This window comes from Plasmodium gaboni, chromosome 9 (assembly GCF_001602025.1).
Source record: "Plasmodium gaboni strain SY75 chromosome 9, whole genome shotgun sequence".
Lineage (NCBI taxonomy): Eukaryota > Apicomplexa > Aconoidasida > Haemosporida > Plasmodiidae > Plasmodium > Plasmodium gaboni.
Window position 1 is genome coordinate 321,897 of NC_031489.1, and position 24,561 is coordinate 346,457.

Here is a 24,561-nt window from a genome sequence, read left to right on the forward strand (position 1 = left end):
TTATTTTCATATTATTTAAATTATTTATACATCCACAAATATCATTGTAGAAGTCAGACATGAATAGATTTTTTTCAATTGTAGAAATATCTTTTATTAGTTTATTCTTTACATATAAAATATCACGTTTTTTATTTATAATATCTTTTATTAGTATATTTATTTCATCTTTATTACTGTCATAATATTTGTCATTTTTTATATCATTATTATTGGTATATTTAATCATATCTTTTACATTTACATTTATATCATTTTTTTTTTTTTTTTTTTTTTTCTTCCTTCTATCTATTTTTTTCATTTTATTTTCATACACATCAAAATTTATATAAATATTGTTTAGAGCATTTTCTATCTTTTTTTGTGTTTTATTTTTATCATCCTTATAAATATTCAATATATTATTATAATTTGTGGATGTCCTATCACGTTCGTAATAGTCTTCTTCTATGTGGATATTATCATTTATTAGTTTTTTATTTGGTGATGTATCTGAATATATATCTTCAAATAAATTCTTACTAATGGAATAACCATCTAAATTGTCCATATTATAATTGATACAATTACAATAATTATTATCATTCATATTGATATCTATGTTGATATTATTATTTATATTTTTTTCTTCAACTTCTTTTTTTATATTTTCTTCTTCTTCTTCTTCTTTTACTTGTTTAATGTCTACATATTTATCTACACATTTGTCATTCAACATATCTTTTTCACCTATTGATGGTACTAATATTTTAATATTATGAAAAATATGTGATTTTTTTGATAACAGTATATTATTTATATTATTTTTTATATTTCTTTTGTTATATGCAATTATTTGTTTATTTATATTACTTTCTATTTTATTTTGATTCCCTAATTGTTCATTATCTTCAAATATGTTTAAAATACATTTATATGATTGGTTGTATTTATTCTTATGAATAGAACACTTCTCCGATTCGTGATGTTCATTATTATTTTTATTTTCATTTTCTTTATTATATTTATTACTTTTCATTTTATTATCTCCTTTCTTGCTTATATCCTCTATATTGATAGTATTCTCTTCTATGATACTATTACAATCACTATTATTTTCTGTGCTACTATCTCCAGATTTGTTGGATATGCTAAATATATCTATATCTACATATTCTTCATTTTTATAATTCTCTTTTATTTTCTCCTTATCAAATCCCCTTTGTTTTTTTATCCAGCTAGATATTTTTGCCATCTATATGTGAAGATATTCAAAAGAATGAATGAATAAATAAAATAATATAATATAATAAAAAAAAATAAAATTTCTATGATCTCCTCACTTTTGATTGTTGTAAGATGATCATATTATATTTTGAGACATAAAAAGGAAAAAAAAAAAAAAAAAAATATAATGAATTTATAACATTTTATTTAATAAGTTTATTTTTTATTTATTTATTTAAATGGTTTGTATTACATATATTTATGGATAGAAAGCATTTATTTTGTTATTTTTTATATTTCACCATGTAGTTGTATTTATTATAATAAGATATTATAAAAGTATCGATTATATTTTAGAATGTTTATTAATATTTATTTCTTTTTAACGATGTAGACATTTTTAATAAAAAAAAAAAAAAAAAAAAATACCTATATATGTGTCACATAAATATGTACATACATAAAGCACACATATATTATATAATTTTATTTTTATTACAACCATATGAAAATCTTTTTTTTTTCCTACACAAAAAAAAAAAAAAAAAAACACTTATTTGGTTTTAAAGAATGATAAATATATTTCCTTTTTTGTATGTTTTGTATTTATATAATCATAGCAACTACAAAGATATTATTCTGACGAGATTTAAAAATAATTTGTTCTTTTAAAATATATATATATATATATATATATATATATATATTTATATATATTTATATCGGATTGATGTTTTTTTTTGTTTTATTATAATGATCAAAAAAATGTAGCCAAATTTATATATTCACATAATTTTATACATTTACATATTTCTTATTACTTGAAATATATATATATATATATATATATATATATTTATATATATTTATATTTATATATATATTTGCACTTGTATTATATTTTGAAAGGTATGATTTAAAATATAATATTAGACATTTCATATGTGTGTATTATATATATAAGATTTAAATAAATCAGCAAGGAATAATATTATATTAAACATACATGACAATTCTCAAATAAGTTGCAGACATAAGAAAAAATACATATATATATAAAATAAATATTTTTTTATTTTTATAAAATCTTATATATATTTTATGCATGTTCATTTTTTTATATTTGTAAATAATCTGAACAGTACATATTTTAATCAGAAAAAAAATAAAAAAAAATGAATTTTGTTCATTTTATGAATTATTAGAACAAATTGATAGAATAAAAAATTAATATGACATATAGACAAAATAAATAAATAAATAAATAAATATATATATATATATATATATATTATATATGTGTGATATATTTTATATTTATTAGAATGCATATTAAGAAGATGAAAAAAAAATATGATCCTTATACCCACAAGGAAGATATTAATAATAACATGACTAACACTTATATAAATAAAGAGGAAGATAGATATTCAAATATGAATAAAGAAAATTTATTGAATGAACTATATAATATGAAACGTTCTTATTTTGATTATAATCATTTTTCTAATTATATCCATTTTTATGAAATATATAGTAATATAAAATGTATAGCTCAATATGAAAGGAAAAGAAAGAAAGGAGAATTGTTTTTTATGTATTATGTTAGTAGAAGAAGATATATATTTTTTTTAATATATTTATTATTTTTATTAATTAATATATTTTTATTATTTCGTTTACAAAGTTTAATCAGGTGTCCTTTTTTAAATAATAATATTTATTTGTATGAGATAAATTTCCATGTATTTTTTACTTTTTTTATTCTTATTTATTGTATATTAAATATATATTTATTTTATTTCACATATAATATATTATTACATCATATAAATATTATGTGTATTATTATTCTACAATATTTATATAATACATATATCAAAGAAAAAAATAAAGAAATATATAAAAATACTGAAATATTAATTGAAGGATGTAAAAGAATATTTAATAATTTAGATAAGAATTTTGATAATATTATATTGTTATATGCAGATCAAATATTTAATAAATTTACAAATATATTTAAATATATAAATAAAGAAAATTATCCAATCAATAATATTTATGATTTACATAATGAAGACTCTTCTATATATATTAAAAGTAATGATGCCTCGTCAGATATTATATTATTAAATGATGCATACAATGAGAGTAATGAAGACGATCATATAAGAACAAATAAAAAAGGTATTCACAATAATATGATACATATGAAAGATAATTATTATAACAATAATATGATACATATGAAAGATAATTATTATAACAATAATATGATACATATGAAAGATAATTATTATAACAATAATATGATACATATGAAAGATAATTATTATAACAATAATATGATACATATGACAGATAATTATTATCACCATAATATTTCTACTAACAAAAATAATAATATTAATACATGTTGTGATTATCCTTATTATAATAATGAAGAGGTAAAGCATAAAAATAAAAAAAAACAAAACAAAACCAAAAAAAATATAAAAAATAATAATATGTGTCCAAGAATTATTAGCATAAATAATGATGATTTCTATAAAAATTTAAATTATATGTCAGATGATATTACATATAATATAAAAAATAATAATAAAGATGAAAATAGAAATGTAATATCATCATATATACCACTTATATCTAGTAGAAGGAAAAGTATATACAACATATTTGGAAATACAATATATTCTAATATCTATGATATAAGTATGCATATGAAATATAAATATAATTATATACATTCTTTAATGTTAAAAAAGTGTCAAGACAAAATTAATTATATAAAATTCGTTTTTTACTTTTTCCCTTATATTATAAATTTATTTATTAATTTAATAATTAATTTTTATATTCTCTTTTCAGTATTTTATTATAATAACACAATACCTTTAGCTTCATCATATGAATTAACTAAAATACATTTTTTTAACTTGTTCAATTATAAAGGTGTATACTATATAGTATTCATTTTTTTTATTAATTTTTTGTTTTTTCTATATTGTCTTTTTTTATATAAAATAAATACTATCTATTTTTTCTTGCGACAAATATACAAGCAATGTAAGTATGAATCTATATATTACTGTGATCATATAATGAATGAAATATATGAGAATTTTATATTCCTAGAAATCATTAATAATGTTTTTGACGATGAACAACAAACACAAGACCAAGAGAAGAAGGACATGGAAGAAAGAAATTTTTCGGATTATATAAAAAAGAATAAAACAGAATCTAATATGGATTCTTATGATATACAAGATAATAACATCCCACGATTTCAAAAATATAACATGAACAAAAAAAATGAAGAAAATAAAAATAAACACTACCATCATATAATAACAAATACACAATATATAGATAATAATGATAGCAAGGATAATTCAAATATAATTTCACAATCTATTAATTCTCATACAAATACACATATTCATAATAAAGTGCACAAATGGGTTCAGTGTGATGATGTTAAGCCTACAAATGAGACAGATGTTTATATAGACAGTAATAAAGATATGAACAAATATATTAATATAGATCACTTAAATGACCATAAAAAAAATTACCAATAAAAAAAAAAAAAATAATAATTTTTTTGCATAACAGAGAATATAATTTTGCATGGATGGGGATGACATGTATGATATGACAGAAGAGGTGAAATAAATAATGAAGGAAAGAAAACATATAATTATGGAAAGCATTATAAAAACAGACACATATATATATGTATACACCTTTTTGTGTATTTCATATTTTATTTTATTTTTTTATTTATTTAAAAAAAAGATTCATGTTCATATATGTTACAATAAATTGTTTAATAAGTGTAAAAATATATATATATATAAATATTTACAAATATAAAAAAATTAAAAATAAAAAGTAAGTTCAATATTATGAAATGGGATATATATAAGGGCAACTAAATTAATAATTATATATATATATATATATATATTAATATATATATTTATATTTATACTTTTTATTAGTCCATAAAAATGAGTGAAAACAAAAACCCTTTTATGTATTGCTAATATATTGCTTTCTATATATACTTATATTATTTGGAAAATGAGAAGGGAAGTTGTAACATATAGTAGTAATATATTTTTGATCGCTCTTTGAATAATTATCATATATACTTTTAATTCTTTCCAATGCTTTCTGATTAAAAATATTTCTTACATTTTTATAACTACTTTTTATATCTTGATCGTTATCATTATTTATATGATAAGAACAGAGATCTAAATTTTGGTTAAAATTTCCTTTATTTATTAAATGTCTTTCCCAGTTTATATGCATAGTAAATCTTGAAAATATATTGCCTATGAAAATATGAGACCTAGTACATATCCACTGTTCTATAATAGCAAATTCTCCTTCATGTAAATTATTATTATTATTATAAAAATAGAAATAGTTTTTATATTGATTAAAATGCTTATGAATAACTTTTTGTATCTGTACTTTTTCATCAGAAGCTATAAAAATTATATCATAATTATGAATAAACATAATATATAATAATTTTAATAAAGCAATATGTATAGGTGGAATATTATATCTAGCTATATTTCTGAAATCATTATATCTTAAATGTGAACTTATATAATTATATGTTTTTAATATATTATATATATAATTATCTCCATATGATAATAATTTATTATTAAATAATAATATATCTTCTATATTATTTTCATATAACTCATTAGCAAAAGGTACTAATATATTTGTACTTTGTTTTATTAATACAGATGTAATATTATATAGATATAAATTTTGTAATATAAAAGTTATAAAATAACTACTTATCATTCTATATGAATAACATTCACTCTGTTTTGTGTTTATTGTTATGCAATAACCAGAATATATAACATTATATTTATGATTACATTTTTTACATATTTGTTTGAATCTATTAGCATTCATATTGCATTCTTCAAATGGCAAAATCATAAAACTCTTTTCTTTATAATTATCAAACATATATTTACTATTTATCATTATATCACAAAAATTGCCGTATATTCTTTCATATTCTTCATATTCTATAATAGGAATAACCTTTTTCATAATATCTGTATTAAAAAAAAAACTCCAGGTTATTTTATTTTTTTTTTTTCGATTCCAGTGTGTAACATAACACCAAGGTGGAAGCACAAGATAATATATGTTTCTTTTATCATCCTTGTTCATATTATATGTGACCAAACTTAGCCTATAAAATATTTCTTTCTGAAGCTTAAAAAAAAAAAAAAATACATATATATATATATATATATATATATTTATTTATTTATTTATATATTTATTTATTTTTATATTTTTCATACGTTGAATCCTTCCCCTATATTTACATCGTAAAGAATATATTTTTTCTTTTTCAAAAAATAAAAGCTATCACCTAAATATACATCCTCCTTTAAACACATCAATTCAGTGGGTTTTCCATATGCAACCCTGTCTATCACTTTTAAAAGAAAAAATAAAAAAAAAAAAACTATGAATTTCATTCTTTATAATATGAATTTATTTGTATGTTAATTGTCTTTGCAAGTTGTGAAGTTTTATACAAAAAAAAAAAAAAAAAAAATGAAAAAAATTTCAACTGTGAAAAGATTAATATATTTTACATAAACATCCATATATATAAATATATAAATAAATAAATAAATATATATATATATATATATATATATATATATATATATATATATACAACATTTAAAACATTTTAAATGGGTACTTGTTCTTAATAATATATACATATTATATATATATGAATACACTACATTTTTTATTTTAATTTTCTTTTTATTTATTGTTCTATATATAAATATTAACAAAATTTTTAACAGAAAAAAAAAAAAAAAAAAAGAAAGGAAAATGGGAATAAGACATAAGAAAAAAAAAAAAATATATATATAACAATATTAATAAAAAAATAGTTCCATTGGAATGTATACAAATATATATAAATATATATATATATATATATATATATATATATAATTATTATAATATTACAATGATTATCAAATGTAGTTATTTATAAAAAAGGAAAAATATAATAAAATAAAATATCATTAATTGTAAATAAATAAATAAATAAATATATTCTCTTATTTAATTAAACAAATTCACATATAATCTTCTTCGTTGAAATCATCATCGTCGTCAAATTGTTTTCTCCTCCTGATCTATAAAAAAAAAAAAAAAAAATGAACATATTCACATGGCATTATATATACTCCTTAATAAATATATTTTTTAAAAAATGTAATTTCCATAATATATATTTTATAGAAGACTTACTTCTATTACTGGATCCTTTTTATACATTTTGTCATTTATTTGCTACAAAAATGAATAAATAAATATACATATATATATATATATATATATATGTATATACCAACGAAAGATATAAATGTAAAAAATATATATATTAACATACCTCTATAATTTTTATCAAGTGGTCATCATCAATTTTGTTATATATCAAACCCATTTGACTATTCTAAAATTATAGAAAAAAATAAATATATATTTTATAAGAAATATTAAGTCTTATTAATATATTAATAAAAAACAATATGCTTATAATTATTTTATTAAATCCTTATAATATTCTTTTAAACACAAAAAAAAATATATATATATATATGTTTACTCTTATAATAATATCTTCTATTCTTCTAGCCTGTTCTTCTTTAACTATTCCAATTCTAGACACTTTCAAAAAAAAAAAAAAAAAAAAAAAAATTATATATTGACATAAATATATACAACCCTTTCATTGTTATATTATTTTTCTTTTTTTTTAATTTTTTATACATCTTGCATGAGCTTCAGGTGTCAATAAGGATTTTAATATCAAACGCCTTTTCTCTAATAATTCTCTATATATTCAAAATAAAATAAACAAATAATTATATATATATATATATATATATATATATATATATATATATGTGAGAAAAAAAAGAAATAATATTTATCATATTTATATAAATTCTTTTTATAGACATACTCTTGTTTTTGTTTAAGTTCCAATTCCTTTTTTGTCTTCTGTAAAATAAGGAAAATAAAGAGTAAATTTAATATTATTAGAAATAAAAATATATTTATTTATATATATTATTTTTCTTATTTTATCAAGTCGTTACATTTTCTATATTCTGCTTAGACATTTCAATCATTTTTGACTTTGCTTCGGCTTTTTCAATATTCATTTTGTATACACTTAAATTTTATAGAAAAAAAAAATAAATAAAATAATAATAAAATAAGATGGTTATGCAAGATGATCAAACAGAAGAAATAATTATTAGATTGTATATAATAAAATTAAAAATATACACATATATATATATATATATATATATAATATATATAATATAATCCTTATATGTGATTTTACAAAATATTCCTTTTAATTTAATTAAAAACGAAATAAATATATTTATTATTAATTTTTATAAATAATATTATTTGGGTTTTTTCATAGTATCATAATTATATAAATATATAAAATAACATTATAATAAATATTACATTATTTTATATACATATATATGTATATCTATATATTTATTATTCGAATTTATGATATAAGAAACATTTCCTATTTTTACTAAAATATATAAATGATTTTATTATAGTTCTCTTTTTTTTTTTTTTTTTTTTTTTCTTTTTCGGATTTGACTATTTTCCGTGGTGACATATAACATTAACAATATGTTATTTTAAATATATATTTCCATATACATTCTTTTTTTTTTTTTTTTTTTTTTTTTTTTTTTTACTTATTTTATATATAGATCATATATTTTGAAAATTCTCTTTATATATTATTGCATTAATTATTTTTTCTCTTCATATTTTCCTTTTAAAAAAAAAATATATAAATATATATTATATATATATATATATATATATATATATAAATGAATGAATAGAAGCTTTTAACTTTTTACCTTTTTTTTAATTATTATATGGACTATAAAAATAAAATTCATATATGTAAAAAAAAAAATACATATTTTGTATATATAAGCTTTTTTGTATTTATAAATATATATATATATATATATATATATATATATATAATATATTAATAATAAATATTTTAATATATATATCCCTCTATTAATATATATATATATTATATATATGCTGCTTTCTTTATACGTATGTTAAAATTTATTATAATTATAGTAATAATAATATAATTTATTAATTACCATTTTTTTTAATATAAAATATTATTCCATATATCAAGGAAAACCTTTTAAAATATATATATAAATATTATAATATTTATATATGAAAAAGAAAATAAAGTTATAAAATAAATAAAAATAAAAAAATATATACATAAGTTCATAATATTATATTATATATTATATATAATAATTTAATTTTTTGTAATTTTATATATATATTTCTTTTATCATTTAAAGTATTATTAAATAAAAAATATAAAATTAATAAAATTAAAAAATGACAAAGTATTCATATTTTATTAATTTCAGAATATAATATATTTATTATATATATTGTATATTTATTGTAAATTCATGAAAAATTATGATAATATAAATTAATATATATATATATATATATATATATATATGTTTTATTTTCTTTATCTTTTGAAAATAATTTTTATTATAAGATCATCTTTTTGTTTTATATCTTTATCTTCTTTTTTTTTTATTTTTTTTTTTTTTTTTTCCATATATATTGTTGAATATTTTAAAGATATCCATTATCCTTTTGTTTTATTTTTTCAGCTTTCTTCTTTTTTTTTATTTGTTTATATATATATATATATATATATATATACACCTTTTTTTTTAAGATAATTTTTAACTATTATTCTATATATATAAATTTTGTAAAAAAATTTATGTATACATTTTTATTTTTGTTATATATGAAATATTTTTATTTAACAAAAACTGAATTGTGTTATTCTTATTAAGCTAATGTAATAAATAATAAAACAAATAAATATATATATATATATATATATATATATATATATATATGTGTGATATATTTTTTTTTGTATTTATATTTATTTTTTTATTTTTTTTTTCATTGCATATTCTATATAACATAATATTAGTTAACCACCCAGTCTAAGGTGTATATAACGACACATGATAAATATATGAATATGTTATATTGTAAAATTTAAAAGAAATAATTAAATTGTATTTTTTTTTTTTTTTTTTTAAATAATCAATAAAATGAGTCTTTGAAATGTAATGAATAAAACAAAATAATTTCATTAATAATAAAATAAAGGAAAAGAAAAGAAAATAAAATAAAAGAAAATAAAAGAAATCATTTTTATTTTTTCCTTTATATGAAAATATAGAGTGGGTATATTTTGAAAATAATATAGCATTTCTAAGATATAGCATTTTTTTTTTTTAAATTTGAGAGAAAACAAAGAGGGAATAGCAATATTAAAAATATATATATATATATAATAACAATATATAGTTTCTTATATTTCTAGTTATAAATATTATACGAACAAAATTGGACTTTAAATATATATTTTTTTTTTATAACAGAATTATTTATAAGGTCTTGTAATATATATATATATTTATATATATAAGTATAATATGGGAGTACCCACCTTTTACAGATGGCTAGTTACAAGGTATCCAAAAATAGCCAAAGCAGTTTATGAGACCAGAGATAGTGATGTATATTCAAGAAGAACAAAATATGATGAGAATGGAGAATATTTTAAAGTACACGATTTAAATGATTATGTTAATAATACAGATGAATTACATTGTTCAGATAATATCAATGGATATTTTGATAATATGTATTTAGATATGAATGGAATTATTCATTTATGTTCTCATAGTGATAATAGTAAAAGAGCAAAAAGTAATGAAGAAATATTTCTGAATGTTTTTTTATATGTAGAAAGATTATTTGATATTGTTGAACCAAAGAAACTTCTTTATATGGCCATTGATGGTGTTGCACCTAAAGCAAAAATGAACCAACAAAGAAGTAGAAGATTTAAATCTATATCATGTTCAGAAATAGAAAAGAGAGCATATTTAGAATTAAAAGAACGATTTATAGCTGAAAATAAAATGGTACCTGAGGAAGCAACCTATTGGGATAGTAATGTTATAACACCAGGTACTGAATTTATGCATGAGTTATCTGTTGCTTTAAAATATTTTATTGAACACAAAATTACAAATGATGAAAAATGGAAAGATGTTGTTGTTATATTTTCTGATTCTAATGTATGTGGTGAAGGAGAACATAAAATATTTAATTTTATAAAATCGCAAAGAGCACAACCAGGTTATGATCCAAATACTAGACATATAATACACGGTATGGATGCTGATTTAATTATGCTTTCCTTAGCTAGTCATGAACCATATTTTTATATATTAAGAGAAATTATAGATTTAGATCCAAAATCTGATGAAAAAGAAAAACCCAAAAAAAAAGATTATGTAGGTATGCTTAAAAGTTATGATGATTTACATTTCTGTACTAGATATGTTAAAACAGAAAAAAAATTATATAATAAATATAATGATCCAAATTATGCTAATGTTACTATTAGTAAGAATTCATCACTGAATTATGAATATTGGAATGAATTACAAATTCTTGATCTAACCATATTAAGAGAATATTTATGGAAAGATCTATTTTTTGATACAAGTTTTAATATGGAAAGATGTATAGATGATTTTATATTTATTTGTTTTTTTTGTGGAAATGATTTCTTACCTCATCTACCATCTATTTCTATAGCAGGAGGGAGTATAGATCAGCTAATATTATTATATCAAAAGGTCTTACCAACATTAGGAGATTATTTAATTAATGAGGGTTCAATTAATTTAAAATCTTTTACAAAATATATATCTTTCATAGCTGAGGTGGAGAGAGAAACATTTGTTTCTCAATATGATTTTAAGAAGAAAAGAGAAAAAAGAGAATTACAACAAAAGGATGCATTAAAAAGACCCAAATGTGTAGATGATCCAACAGATCAGGTAGTACAGTATTTAGATAAATCAAATGTAAACAACAAGACAAATAATGCTCAACAAAGAGAAATTCATACTAATAAAGGAGCTAATACTATGTTAGCCAATAAATCGGAAAATATGACAACTCCTGCGGCTAATATTGTTTCAAAAAAAATGTTATATGAAAGTAAAATTCAAAGCATGCAACCTATGAGAAATATTAAATATAAAGATAAGAAAGGTGAAAAAAGTATTAATTTTTTAGTTCGTCCTGTATCAAATATTGAGAAATCTATAAATAATGAACAAGAGGAAGTTCAATCATTGAATAGTGATATGTTGCAAAAAAGTGAAACACTACCTAATAATAATACATTACAAGATAGTGATACCCTACAAAATAATAACAATAATAATGATAATAATAATGATAATAGTTTATTTTCTAATAACGATGTATTTTCAAATAATGATGCATGTTCTAATAATGACACATTTTCTAATACTGAGGTATTACCAAAAGATTCATATGATGAAAATAAAAAAATGGATGATATTAACGAATTCAATTTATTATTAAAAGAAGCTATTAAAAAAGCTAACGAATGTGAAAATCCCAAAGAAGATGTAGAATTAGGAGGAGATGAAAATCCAGATATTATAAGAATGAAATATTATAAATCTAAATTTCATTTAGATGATAATGATTCTATAGAAGATTTTATTAAAGATGTTGTTTATAAATATGTTGAAGGATTAGCTTGGGTTCTAGCATATTATTTTCAATCATGTCCTATGTGGCATTGGTATTATCCATATTATTATGCACCATTGTCATCAGATTTAATTGTTGATAATATAACTTTTAATTTTGAAAAAGATGAACCATTATTACCATTCGAACAATTGTTATGTGTCTTACCAGCTAATTCAAGCCATTGCTTACCAAAAATGTATAAACAATTAATGCTACATAAAGATTCACCAATTATTGATTTTTATCCTCATACATTTAAAGAAGAAGAAAATGGGAAAAAATTTAAATACCAGTGGATTATATTACTTCCATTTGTAGATAAGGACAGAATTATTAAACACGCAAGACCTTTACATGATACCTTAAATAATGATGAAAAAAAAAGAAATAGAAGAGGTCTTAATAAAATATATGTTAGTTCAAATCACCCATTATCCAAAACAATAGCAAAATCTATTAAAAATTATTTAAAAGAAGTTAAAGAAAAGGAATCCATAAAAAATGAAGATATTGAAAATTTAAATAATGATGAACGAAATGAAGTTAACATGGATGATGAAGAAAATGATGAAAAGAAGATAATCGACAAAAAAAATAACAATAGCAACATTAACAACAGTGAAAATAATAATAATAATAATAATAATAATTATAACAATACCTATGATGCTTATTTTAAAAATATGAATCTAACCATTCCAATAACCACAAACAGAAATATTAATCTCTTTGGGTATTTAAATTGTAAAGACGAAGAAAGTGATGTACATATACTTAAAAAAATATTTAAATTCTCATCGAACTTTTCATCAACTTGTAATAGTGCTTTCTATTTACAACCAGAATTTGAAAAACATTCATCAGCACTCTTGAAAAATCATATTAGACCCAAAAATGTTTTAAATGTACTAGATATAAATAACGAAGAAAGAAAATTAAGATTTAACGCACCAGCAGCTAAAAGAATGATTTTAAATAGTTTAAGCAATAATCATCCACAAATATATTCTTTTTCTAAATATAATCAATCAAGAAATCAAGAAATGAATCATCATTATCATAATCCTAATCATTATTCAAATGATCCTAGGTTAAATAATGCCTACCATTATAATAATAAAGTAAGAGATAATATGCAGAATTATAATAATAGTGCAAATTATAATTATACAAAGACACCTAAAAATTATAATTATCATCATAATCAAAATTTCCAAGATCAAAATTATAATAATAATTTCCCGAACTTGTCACATAAAAATAATAATATGTATCAAATGCCAAAAAAAAATGTCACATATTCACATGACCATAAAAAAGATGTAACTTATAATAATTATAATAATTCTAGGAATACATATAATAAAGATAATACAAATTACGACTCCCCATATAACGTATCATACAATTCGCATTATAATAATAATAATAATTATATGAAGCATAAAAATGATTCAAAGGCTTTCTCAAATAATAATTTATATAATAATAATAATAATCCCACTAATAGTTATCATCATAATAATTATAAAAACTATAATAATAATTATCATAATTATCACAACGAAGGAAATTATTATAAAAAGGATCCCTACCATAATAACAGCACCAATAATAATAACACAACTGGAACGAATAAAAAAAATAACTACTATAATAATAGATCAATGCCTTATAAGGATAAGTAATAATGAAAAAGAAGTGCATCAAATAAATATATATGTGTATATATTTTTTTTTCCCTATCCCCTTAGAATTAATTATTATGTATTTATCCTTATACATACATATATATATATATAAATCAAAAACACGATTTTTATTAAATTTATTATTATATATTTTATTATATTCCATTAAGAATGGAAATCAAAAATTCATTTTGTTACATGTCTTTTTCATTTCTATTTTATGTACAAATTGTTAATAAATTATATAAAATTATATTATTAACAAAAAAAAAAAAAAAAGAAAAAAAAAAAAAAAAAATGTTATTTGTATAAATACAATAATATATAATATAAGTGTTTCTTTTTAATTTATAAGAATTTATTTTTTTAATTTATTATTTCCCTACATTTTCACATGTTTTATTTAATGTAATAATGTGAAATTGTTTTTTCTTTTTTTTTAATTTTTATATATAAATATATATATATTTTTTCTTTTTTTGGTATTAAATCTGTGTATATGTAAATATATATATATATATATATATATATATTATATACATATATACCTTCATTAAAGGGGAAAGATTTGAATATTTTTTTTAAAGAGGAATTAAATAAATAAAAAAACTATTGTACTGAATACAAATTAAATTATTTACCATTTTGTTTTGTATTAAAGATGAAATTTATAAAATAATAGAGCAAAACCAAAAAATAACAATGCTAAAAATGTAGTTCTATATATATATATATATATATATATTTATTTATTTATTTATTTATTTAATTTGAAATAAATATTCAAATTTACCTTTATTTTATTGGAAAGAAAAAAGTAAATATGTCTGTAAATGTGAATATTCATAAATTATTTATTATGCTCAACCTCAGAATTATAGAAGAAATTTATCATCATGATCTAATATATAATATATATATAAAGATCATATTTTAAAAATAGTTTAAATATTATTTAAAAATATATATCTTTATACATTAAAAGTATTAGTTATATTTTGTGTGTTTGAAAGAGTTATATTATATGAGTTACCATCGTGCATTTTATTTTATTATGTTTTATTTTATTATGTTTAATTTTATTTTTTTTTATGAACGAGTCAGGTTATATTTTTATATTTTAGCTATAAATTATGAACAAAAAAAAAAAAATAAATAAAATAATAAAATAATACAATACAATAAAAAGATAAATAACCTGTCTTTATTATTAGTTGGTTAATTAAACAATATGTACATTTATTTATTTTTTTAAGAAATACTGATTTGGTTGTACATGTGCACTATATAACTTCATATGAACAACAATAATTCTATTTTTAAAAATGATTTTTTTTTGACTATAAAAATCAAAAGAAAAGAAAATTAATACTTTTTCGTTGGATACAATAATAAAAGTTTTTTATATACTTAAAAATATAAAAAACCTTATTAGTCTTATATAGTATCTATATTCTTAAAACTTATATGATAAGTCATTATAAAAATTAATATATATAATATATATTCAGAAACTATAGAGCATATATTCCTTGACAGTTTTGTTTTTTTTTATTTGTTTCATTTGAGTTTATATTTATTTACATGTCCATAATTTTAACAAATGTAATTTTATCAATTATATATATATATACACGCATAAATATAACATTAAAAAAAAAGGAACAAAAATATAAATAAATATATAAATATAATTATTTATTCATTTACATTTGCTTATATAATTATTAAATATGTGAAGTTGTATAATATAGGTTTGTTCTTTTATAAACATAAAATTTATCCATGTTCATCAATAGATGGTCTTACATATATATATATATATATATATATGTAACTAAATTTATTACGTATATTTTATATATGTATACTATAATATAAATATTATAAAAAATCATTGTGTGTTATATTTTTCCATAAATAAGACTTATAAATAATGTCCAATTTTATTTCAATTTGATTAATTATACCCATTTTCAAATTAATCATTTATTTATTATTTAAATTAATACATAATTCATATTATATAATCGTCTCTTTATTTTTATTTTTATTTTTATTTTTATGTTTTTTTTTTTTTTTTCCTTTGTGTTTTTTTGTTTTTTCAACATTATAATATATAGAAGAATTTTTTTTTTTTTTTTTTTTTTTTAATATTATTTTTATGACTTTTCTGTTACTTAAAAATATTGTTGTTTTTACATATATATATATATATATATATATAATATACACTAGTATAGTGAAGCTCTTCTTTTTTATCCTTTAAATATTATTTATAAATTTTACATATCCATAAGATAAATACGTTTGTTTGTTTTATAAAGGGTGTCTGATATATATTTATATATTCTTCATAAGAAAAAAAAAATATAATATATAAAAAAATTTTAAGAGATGGAAGTTATAACAGAAAAACCAAAAGTACAATTTAACTTTTATGATGAACAGAACAATAGCTATAATAAGAGTACTGACTATCCAGAATTCTCTAAGGATTGTAATATAGATTATCAACCTTATCTTTATACAAATAGAAAATTTCCTTTAGATAAAAATAGTGAACAAAGAAGACAAGAATCTCCTAGTAGAAAACCAGGTTTATGTGTCGATGAAATATGTACGTGTGGATTTCATAGATGTCCTAGAATTATAAAATCGTTACCTTTTGAAGGAGAAAGTAATTATAGAAGCGAATTTGGGCCCAAGCCTTTACCTGAATTACCACCTCAGATTTACATGAAACCACCAAAATCGTTGCCTTTTGAAGGAGAAAGTAATTATAGAAGCGAATTTGGGCCCAAGCCTTTGCCTGAATTACCACCTCAGATTTATATGAAACCACCAAAATCGTTGCCTTTTGAGGGAGAAACTAATTATAGAAGCGAATTTGGTATAAAACCTTTGCCAGAATTATCACCAAGGGTAGAAACTAAATTAGTGAAATCATTACCTTTTGAAGGTGAAAGTCATTATAGAAGTGATTTCGGTCCAAAACCTTTACCAGAATTACCACCTCAGATTTATATAAAACCACCAAAATCATTGCCTTTTGAAGGAGAGTCTAATTACAGAAGTGAATTTGGGCCTAAACCTTTGCCTGAATTACCACCAAAAATATATATGCAACCACCGAAAACATTACCCTTTGAAGGAGAAAGTAATTATAGGAGTGAGTTTGGACCTAAGCCTTTACCAGAATTACCCCAAAGAATTGAAATGAAACTTCCAAAATCGTTACCCTTCGAAGGTGAGAGTAATTATCGTAGCGAATTCGGGCCCAAACCGCTGCCTGAATTGCCACCAAAAATATATATGCAACCACCAAAATCATTACCCTTTGAAGGAGAAAGTAATTATAGGAGTGAATTCGGTCCTAAACCGTTACCTGAATTACCACCAAGACATGAAACTAAATTAGTGAAACAATTTCCTTTTGAAGGAGAAAGCAGTTATAGAACAGAATATATACGAAAGGTTCTTCCTGTTTGTCCAGTGGATTTATTACCTAAATATCCTACACCTACATATCCATCTCAACATGTATTTTGGGATAGAGAAACAAAAAGGTGGTACTAAAAATATATATATATATATATATATATATATTCTTGCAGCAGTAAATATGCTCTTTATATCTATTATATATTTTTTCTTATAATTCACTTTTTAAAAAATTATTTCTTCATATAATGTTTAATATGGATTATACATTGATTCACAACATTTTACAATAAAAAAAAAAAATTATATGTGATATAAGAAATATTGTTTTTTGTATAAGATGCTTGTTATACGGTCTTATTTTATTTTTTTTAATTGAACTTAACTATTTTAGAAACCTTGAATAAAATTGTGTTTTGTGTGATATATATTTTAATGAATTGTGCCAACTATATATATATATATATATATTAATGTATATATGTATTTATTTATTTTTATTTTTTTGTACGTCTATATGAATCAAATGTTTTTTTTTTTCTTTTGTGCAAATTATTATATATATATATATATATATATACATATAATTTTGCTTGTTTCTTGACCCAATGTTTTATATTAAAGTAGCCAGATTTATAATTTTTTTTTATTTATTGTTTATATTGGAGTAAGAAAAATGAACGAAAATTTAAAATAATAAATATATCAAATAAAAATTGAATTTTTCATTCTATAAAATATATACATATATATAAACATATATACCTTTTTGTACTATGATTTCTTTAATTTAATCTGTTTAAAACTGTGTATGATATATACATATAATAATATTTATTTCAAATATGCACCTTCAAATTTGATAGATATAATTAAAACAATTAAAGGAAGAAATGTTTTAAGAATATGTGACATAGATATATTATGAAGATGATAAAAATATAAAGAAAAAATATATACACAAAAAAAATTTTGATACACATTTTATGATATAGTAAATGAATATTTAAAAAATATATATGTAAATTTTGTAATTATTCATTTTAACCTACATATAAACTAAAAAATAAAAAAATTATATGTAGGGCAATAAAATTGTATACAAACATGTATATAATATTTAAAATATATAAACAAAAAAAAAAAAAAAAAAATTTTAGAATAAATAAAATTTGATGAAAGTTTTTAAAATGTGGAAAATATATTGAAATTAGATTTTATAATATATATATATATGTAGGTGGTTATATGATAATTTTAATTTTATTTTATTTTATTTTTTTTAATAGGTTATAATTTTATATTACATAGCTATAATTCATTGTTCGTATAATCAATGTTAATATGTTTTTTTGCATAGTCCTTAATATGTGTAATATCTTCTCTAGATCTTATTTTTTTAAGTAATATATTTAATTTGGTTACTAATAAAACAACTTCAGTAATAGACATTTTATTGATTTGTTTAGAAACATCTCTTAATACATCAAGAAAAAATATTTCTTTCAATTCGTAGGATTCTATTTCTCTGGAATTTTTTATGAGTCCATATATAAGGAATTGATAAATAATATAATTTGGATCATCTTTATTTAAATATAGTTTGAAAAAATCCATCAAAGGGTTAAATAAGGCTTTAAATTTAGAACGTTCATATATAGTATATAACATAGTTGAGAAAATATTTTTTAAATTTTCTAATGCATATTGATAATTATTTGGATTAATATCACCAGTATGTGCAAAGCTTGTAAGTATAGAAGTTAATGTATTTGTAACATTAGATTTGACAATATTATTATCGTCAAATTCATATTCGTTTATAACAGCAAAATAGTTAGTAACTAAAACTTTATGTTGTTCATAAAATTTTTTATTTAATTTTAATAATTTTTCGATATCTTTTATCATAATATTTATTTGAGTTTGATAAGATGATGTATATTCATTGGATATATATAATTTATAACGATTTTGTGGAGGGTTCATAATACTCTTTGGATTTAATGTAATTACATAAAAAGGTGATTGTTTCATTTTATTATAAATATATAGATTTTCATTAGCTTCATATTTCTTTGTTTTATCATCATAATTTTTATTTAATATATGATAATTTTCATTTTGTTTCATATCACCATTATTTGTAGTATTATGGTCACTATGTAGATTATCATTTTTTTGATTATCTACTTTTTTAATATTGTTATTATTTTGTTCTTTTTTTTTTTTTTTTTGTTCTGATTTGTACAGATTAAAGAATTTCTTCTCAAAACCTTTTGAAAAATCAGCTTCTCCAATAAAATCGTAGTATTCGAATATTGCTGTTTTCATTTGATGGTTTAAATTATCCATTAATATAACAAGAGTAGATGAATCTAAATAAGGATAAATGTAATAAAGTAATGCAACTGGATATTTATGATTAACAATAAGAATATCTATTACTTCGTTATTTTTATTTTGATATATTTTTGAAATTAAATCAAGAGTATCAAAAATATCTTCTCTCTTTTTTGTTTTTAATAGATTAGATGAATCATTATGATTATCGTTATTGGTTGTTTTTTTTTTACAATAAAATTCTACTCCTTCTAAATATAGAAAGCATTTATTGGGTTTATGTAGAAAATAATTTTTACATATTTCTATATCTTCTTCAATAAATATACCATTTTCGGGTTTATCAAGAATTAAAGGAGCTACACTATTCAATCCAACTTGTAAAATGAATAAATTATTATCTGTGTATTGTTTAATTAACCTTTTTGTTGTAAAAATAAATTCTTTATTTTCTCTATCCCACGTTCTTTCTATGATGTCTTCTATAGTTTCAATATCGGAGGATGTCACATTTTCAGACCTAAAGCTTTCTAAAATGAGAAAATAAAAATATACACATATATATATATATATATATATATATATATATATATATCCATATGTATTTATATTCGTATCACATATATTTTATATTTCGTATATTTTCTTTCCATATCTCTATACCTAACGATGTGTATACTTTGTTTATCATGTAGTTCTTCATATTGTTGAACATCCTTGATGTCTTACAATTCATATTAAAGAAAAATTCGTTTTCTTTGACATTAATAAATTCATTTATATTATTTTTATCAATAGATATGTAAGTGTTCTCTTTAAAAAAATAAAAAAAAAAAAAAAAAAAAAAAAAAAGTGAAAAATATATAAACATATATACATATAAACATATATACATATATACATATATACATATAAACATATATACATATAAACATATACACATATATACATATACACATATTATACATACACATATTATACATATACATATTTGTACAAAGGTTTATTTTTTTAATTTTTTCAGTTATTACCAATTTTATCGTTTGATATATTTAAATTCCCATCGATCCCAATCCATTTTGTCATATTAAAAAAAAACAAAATTATTGTTAAAACATAAAAACTTAGATCACGAAACATCTTTCTTGTCACTTAACATATAATATATTTTAAATTTATTCACATGTTTTTTTATATAAATGTTACAAAAAAAAAAAAAAAAAAAATAAATAAATAAAAATGATATTCTAATTAAAAGTATCATGAATATTATCAAATGAAAATTTTCTTAAAAGCTATAGTTTATAATTTCCATATATATATATAATATTAACCAGTTCTGTTAACATAAATGTATATTTTTTTTTAAATGAAATAAAAATATAAATACACATATAATATATAATGGTATAAAATTGTTAGCAATAATATATATATATATATATATATATATATATATATATATATGTATAATTTTTAATTTTAATTTTTTTTTTTTTTTTTTTTTTTTTTCTTTTTTGTTTATCTGTACTTAAAAAGAGGGAGAAAAAAAAAAAAAAAAATTAAATTAAAATTAAAAATTATACATTTTATATATAACATTTAATAGGAATACACTTTAATTTATTTTTTATTTTTTATTTTTATTATTTAATTCGTGCCTTATTAAAAAGAGGGAAAAAAAAAAAAAAAAAAATTAAATTAAAATTAAAAATTATACATTTTATATATAACATTTAATAGGAATACACTTTAATTTATTTTTTATTTTTTATTTTTATTATTTAATTCGTGCCTTATTAAATAATTGTTGGATAAATAAAAACACATATTTATATGAATAGACAAAAGCATTTTAAAAATTTAACTATATGTTTAAAAAAATTATATTTAAATATACTTTCTATATAATATGACAAAAATATATATTATAAATATATATATATATATTATATTTTTCTTATGATTTATTAAGACATATTTAATATTTAATATATAATATATATTATTTTATATTACATATTATATATAACTCATCCTTTATATTTTTGATTTTAAACATAAATGTTGTAATTAAAATGTTTAACCAAAAAAAAAAAAAAAAATAAAATAAATTAAGGAGAAATAATAAATTAAAATATATATATATATATATATATACTTATATAATTTTCCTTTTTTTGTTGCCCCAATATTTTATATTAAAGTAGCCAGATTATTAATTTTTTTTTTTAATGGCTAATACTTGAAAAAAAATGAAGATAAGGAATCATTATAACTTATATTTAATGTAACACCAAAGAAAAGGGAATTTATATAATAAGACAAAAAAATTAAAGAACTTTATATTATAATATATATATATATATATATATATATATAAACTGAACAAATTCGAAATATATTCTATAATGAATTAATATCAGAACAAAAATCATACTAAATATGAAAAATAAAAATACAACTATATATAGATTATAATTTAAAATTTACCTATAATAATTTATTTCATATTTTTCTTATTCTTTTTTTTTTTCTCTTTTTTTTTAAAATATCAAATTATTTATATAATGTAACATAAAATAACAACAAGAATTTAAAAAATGCCAAAATAGAAATTAAAACGTAAAATTTTAATATATAAAATAAAAAAAAATTTTATAGTCCTTTTTTCATAAAAATAAAATTTTTTGATTTTTTTTTTTAAATCTAAATAAAAACAATTTTTACTTCTTATTATATTTACAAAATAATATTTATAGAATTAAAAAAAAAAAAAAAAAAAAAAAAAAAATTATATTTATTTTATTTATAAATATATAAAATAAAATAATAATATATTTTTTTTTTCCTAATATAGTATTCTTCTTTCTTTTTTATTAGATTTTTACAAGGATTGATAAAATTACTTCTTCTTTTCGTTTTTTTTAATAAAATACAAATAAAAAAACTTTAAAAAAATTATATTATTAAAAGAGATGCTATTATTCATATATATATTTTTTTTTTAATATTTTTTATTTTTATTGCTACTCTAATACATGTATTATAATACGTATATATATATATATATATTATATATATATATATTATATTTAATACATATACATACAATACATATTATATAATATAATAATTTTATTTAATATACAAATAGAATTTTTTTTTTTTTTTATTCTATGTATGGATAAAAAAATATATTAAAAAAAATAATACTAAATAAATATATAAAATAATAAATATTTATATTAATATATATAATAAATAATACAAATATATTTTATTTAAGTATATTTTTATTTATATAAATTTTTTTTTGTTCTCTACTTAAGAAAATTTAAAAGCTTAATTAAAAAAATAAATTAAAAAAAAAAAAAAAATTAAAATAATTTATAATTTTTTTTATATTAGTATTATATATTTATCATTTTTTTTTTTTTTTATTTTAATGAAATTCATATTATATTTTATATATAAATATGTATTTTCATTTATATATAAAAATAATATAAATATATTATATATATATAATATTATATATAAATATATATTTATATTATCTTTGTATAATATTTATAATTTTTTTTTTAAAAGATTGTATCCATTTTGTTTTGTTTTTCTACATCTTTTTTTTTATAAAAAACATGAATAATTTTATATATTTTGTATAGATATAAAAAGAAGAAAAATACGATAAGATACATATGAATTATATCAAAAAAAAAAATAAAAATATATATATATATATATATATATATATATATATATCATTAAACATATTGTACTTAGATTATATTTATATATTCATGTTGGTATGTCAATATTATAATTATTATCATATATATACTACTATAATATAATGTATTACATTCTAATAGGTATATGTCATATTTTATAAAATTTCTTTCATAACTTAAGCATAAAAAAAAAAGAAAAGGAAGGACCAAATTAAAATCAAATTAGAATTATAATTAAAATAAAAATAATATTAAAATAATATTAAAATTATAATAAAATAATAATAAAATAATATTAAAAAAAA

The 24,561-nt window shown here is 18.0% G+C and overlaps 7 protein-coding genes across 7 annotated transcripts in view; 3 read left to right on the forward strand and 4 right to left on the reverse strand.

Moving 5' to 3' along the window:
* PGSY75_0909000 (hypothetical protein) overlaps window positions 1–1,234 on the reverse strand; it is a gene marked incomplete at both ends in the record, with an annotated part of 3,192 nt that extends 1,958 nt beyond the window's left edge. The window contains one exon of the mRNA XM_018785506.1: window positions 1–1,234. This exon is cut by the window's left edge and continues 1,057 nt beyond it. Within this exon, the coding sequence (XP_018641847.1) occupies window positions 1–1,234 (1,234 nt within the window).
* A 1,297-nt stretch (window positions 1,235–2,531) lies between these two features.
* PGSY75_0909100 (putative membrane protein) lies at window positions 2,532–4,796 on the forward strand (the record flags this gene model as incomplete). The annotated part of the gene is made up of 1 exon (XM_018785507.1): window positions 2,532–4,796. The coding sequence occupies one exon, from the start codon at window positions 2,532–2,534 to the stop codon at window positions 4,794–4,796; it is 2,265 nt and encodes a 754-aa protein (XP_018641848.1).
* A 454-nt stretch (window positions 4,797–5,250) lies between these two features.
* PGSY75_0909200 (putative GDP-fucose protein O-fucosyltransferase 2) lies at window positions 5,251–6,752 on the reverse strand (the record flags this gene model as incomplete). Its single annotated transcript, XM_018785508.1, has 2 exons — window positions 5,251–6,480; window positions 6,573–6,752. The coding sequence occupies 2 exons, from the start codon at window positions 6,750–6,752 to the stop codon at window positions 5,251–5,253; spliced, it is 1,410 nt and encodes a 469-aa protein (XP_018641849.1).
* A 627-nt stretch (window positions 6,753–7,379) lies between these two features.
* PGSY75_0909300 (apoptosis-related protein) lies at window positions 7,380–8,474 on the reverse strand (the record flags this gene model as incomplete). Its single annotated transcript, XM_018785509.1, has 7 exons — window positions 7,380–7,439; window positions 7,555–7,596; window positions 7,697–7,759; window positions 7,913–7,974; window positions 8,077–8,141; window positions 8,273–8,310; window positions 8,409–8,474. The coding sequence occupies 7 exons, from the start codon at window positions 8,472–8,474 to the stop codon at window positions 7,380–7,382; spliced, it is 396 nt and encodes a 131-aa protein (XP_018641850.1).
* Window positions 8,475–10,886: 2,412 nt separating this feature from the next.
* Window positions 10,887–14,729, forward strand: PGSY75_0909400 (putative exoribonuclease; the record flags this gene model as incomplete). Its single annotated transcript, XM_018785510.1, has 1 exon — window positions 10,887–14,729. One exon carries the CDS (start codon window positions 10,887–10,889, stop codon window positions 14,727–14,729), a length of 3,843 nt encoding a protein of 1,280 aa, XP_018641851.1.
* Window positions 14,730–17,129: 2,400 nt separating this feature from the next.
* Window positions 17,130–18,311, forward strand: PGSY75_0909500 (putative subpellicular microtubule protein 1; the record flags this gene model as incomplete). Its single annotated transcript, XM_018785511.1, has 1 exon — window positions 17,130–18,311. The coding sequence occupies one exon, from the start codon at window positions 17,130–17,132 to the stop codon at window positions 18,309–18,311; it is 1,182 nt and encodes a 393-aa protein (XP_018641852.1).
* A 1,176-nt stretch (window positions 18,312–19,487) lies between these two features.
* PGSY75_0909600 (hypothetical protein) lies at window positions 19,488–21,659 on the reverse strand (the record flags this gene model as incomplete). The annotated part of the gene is made up of 3 exons (XM_018785512.1): window positions 19,488–21,049; window positions 21,183–21,332; window positions 21,551–21,659. 3 exons carry the CDS (start codon window positions 21,657–21,659, stop codon window positions 19,488–19,490), a joined length of 1,821 nt encoding a protein of 606 aa, XP_018641853.1.
* Window positions 21,660–24,561: the final 2,902 nt, after the last annotated feature.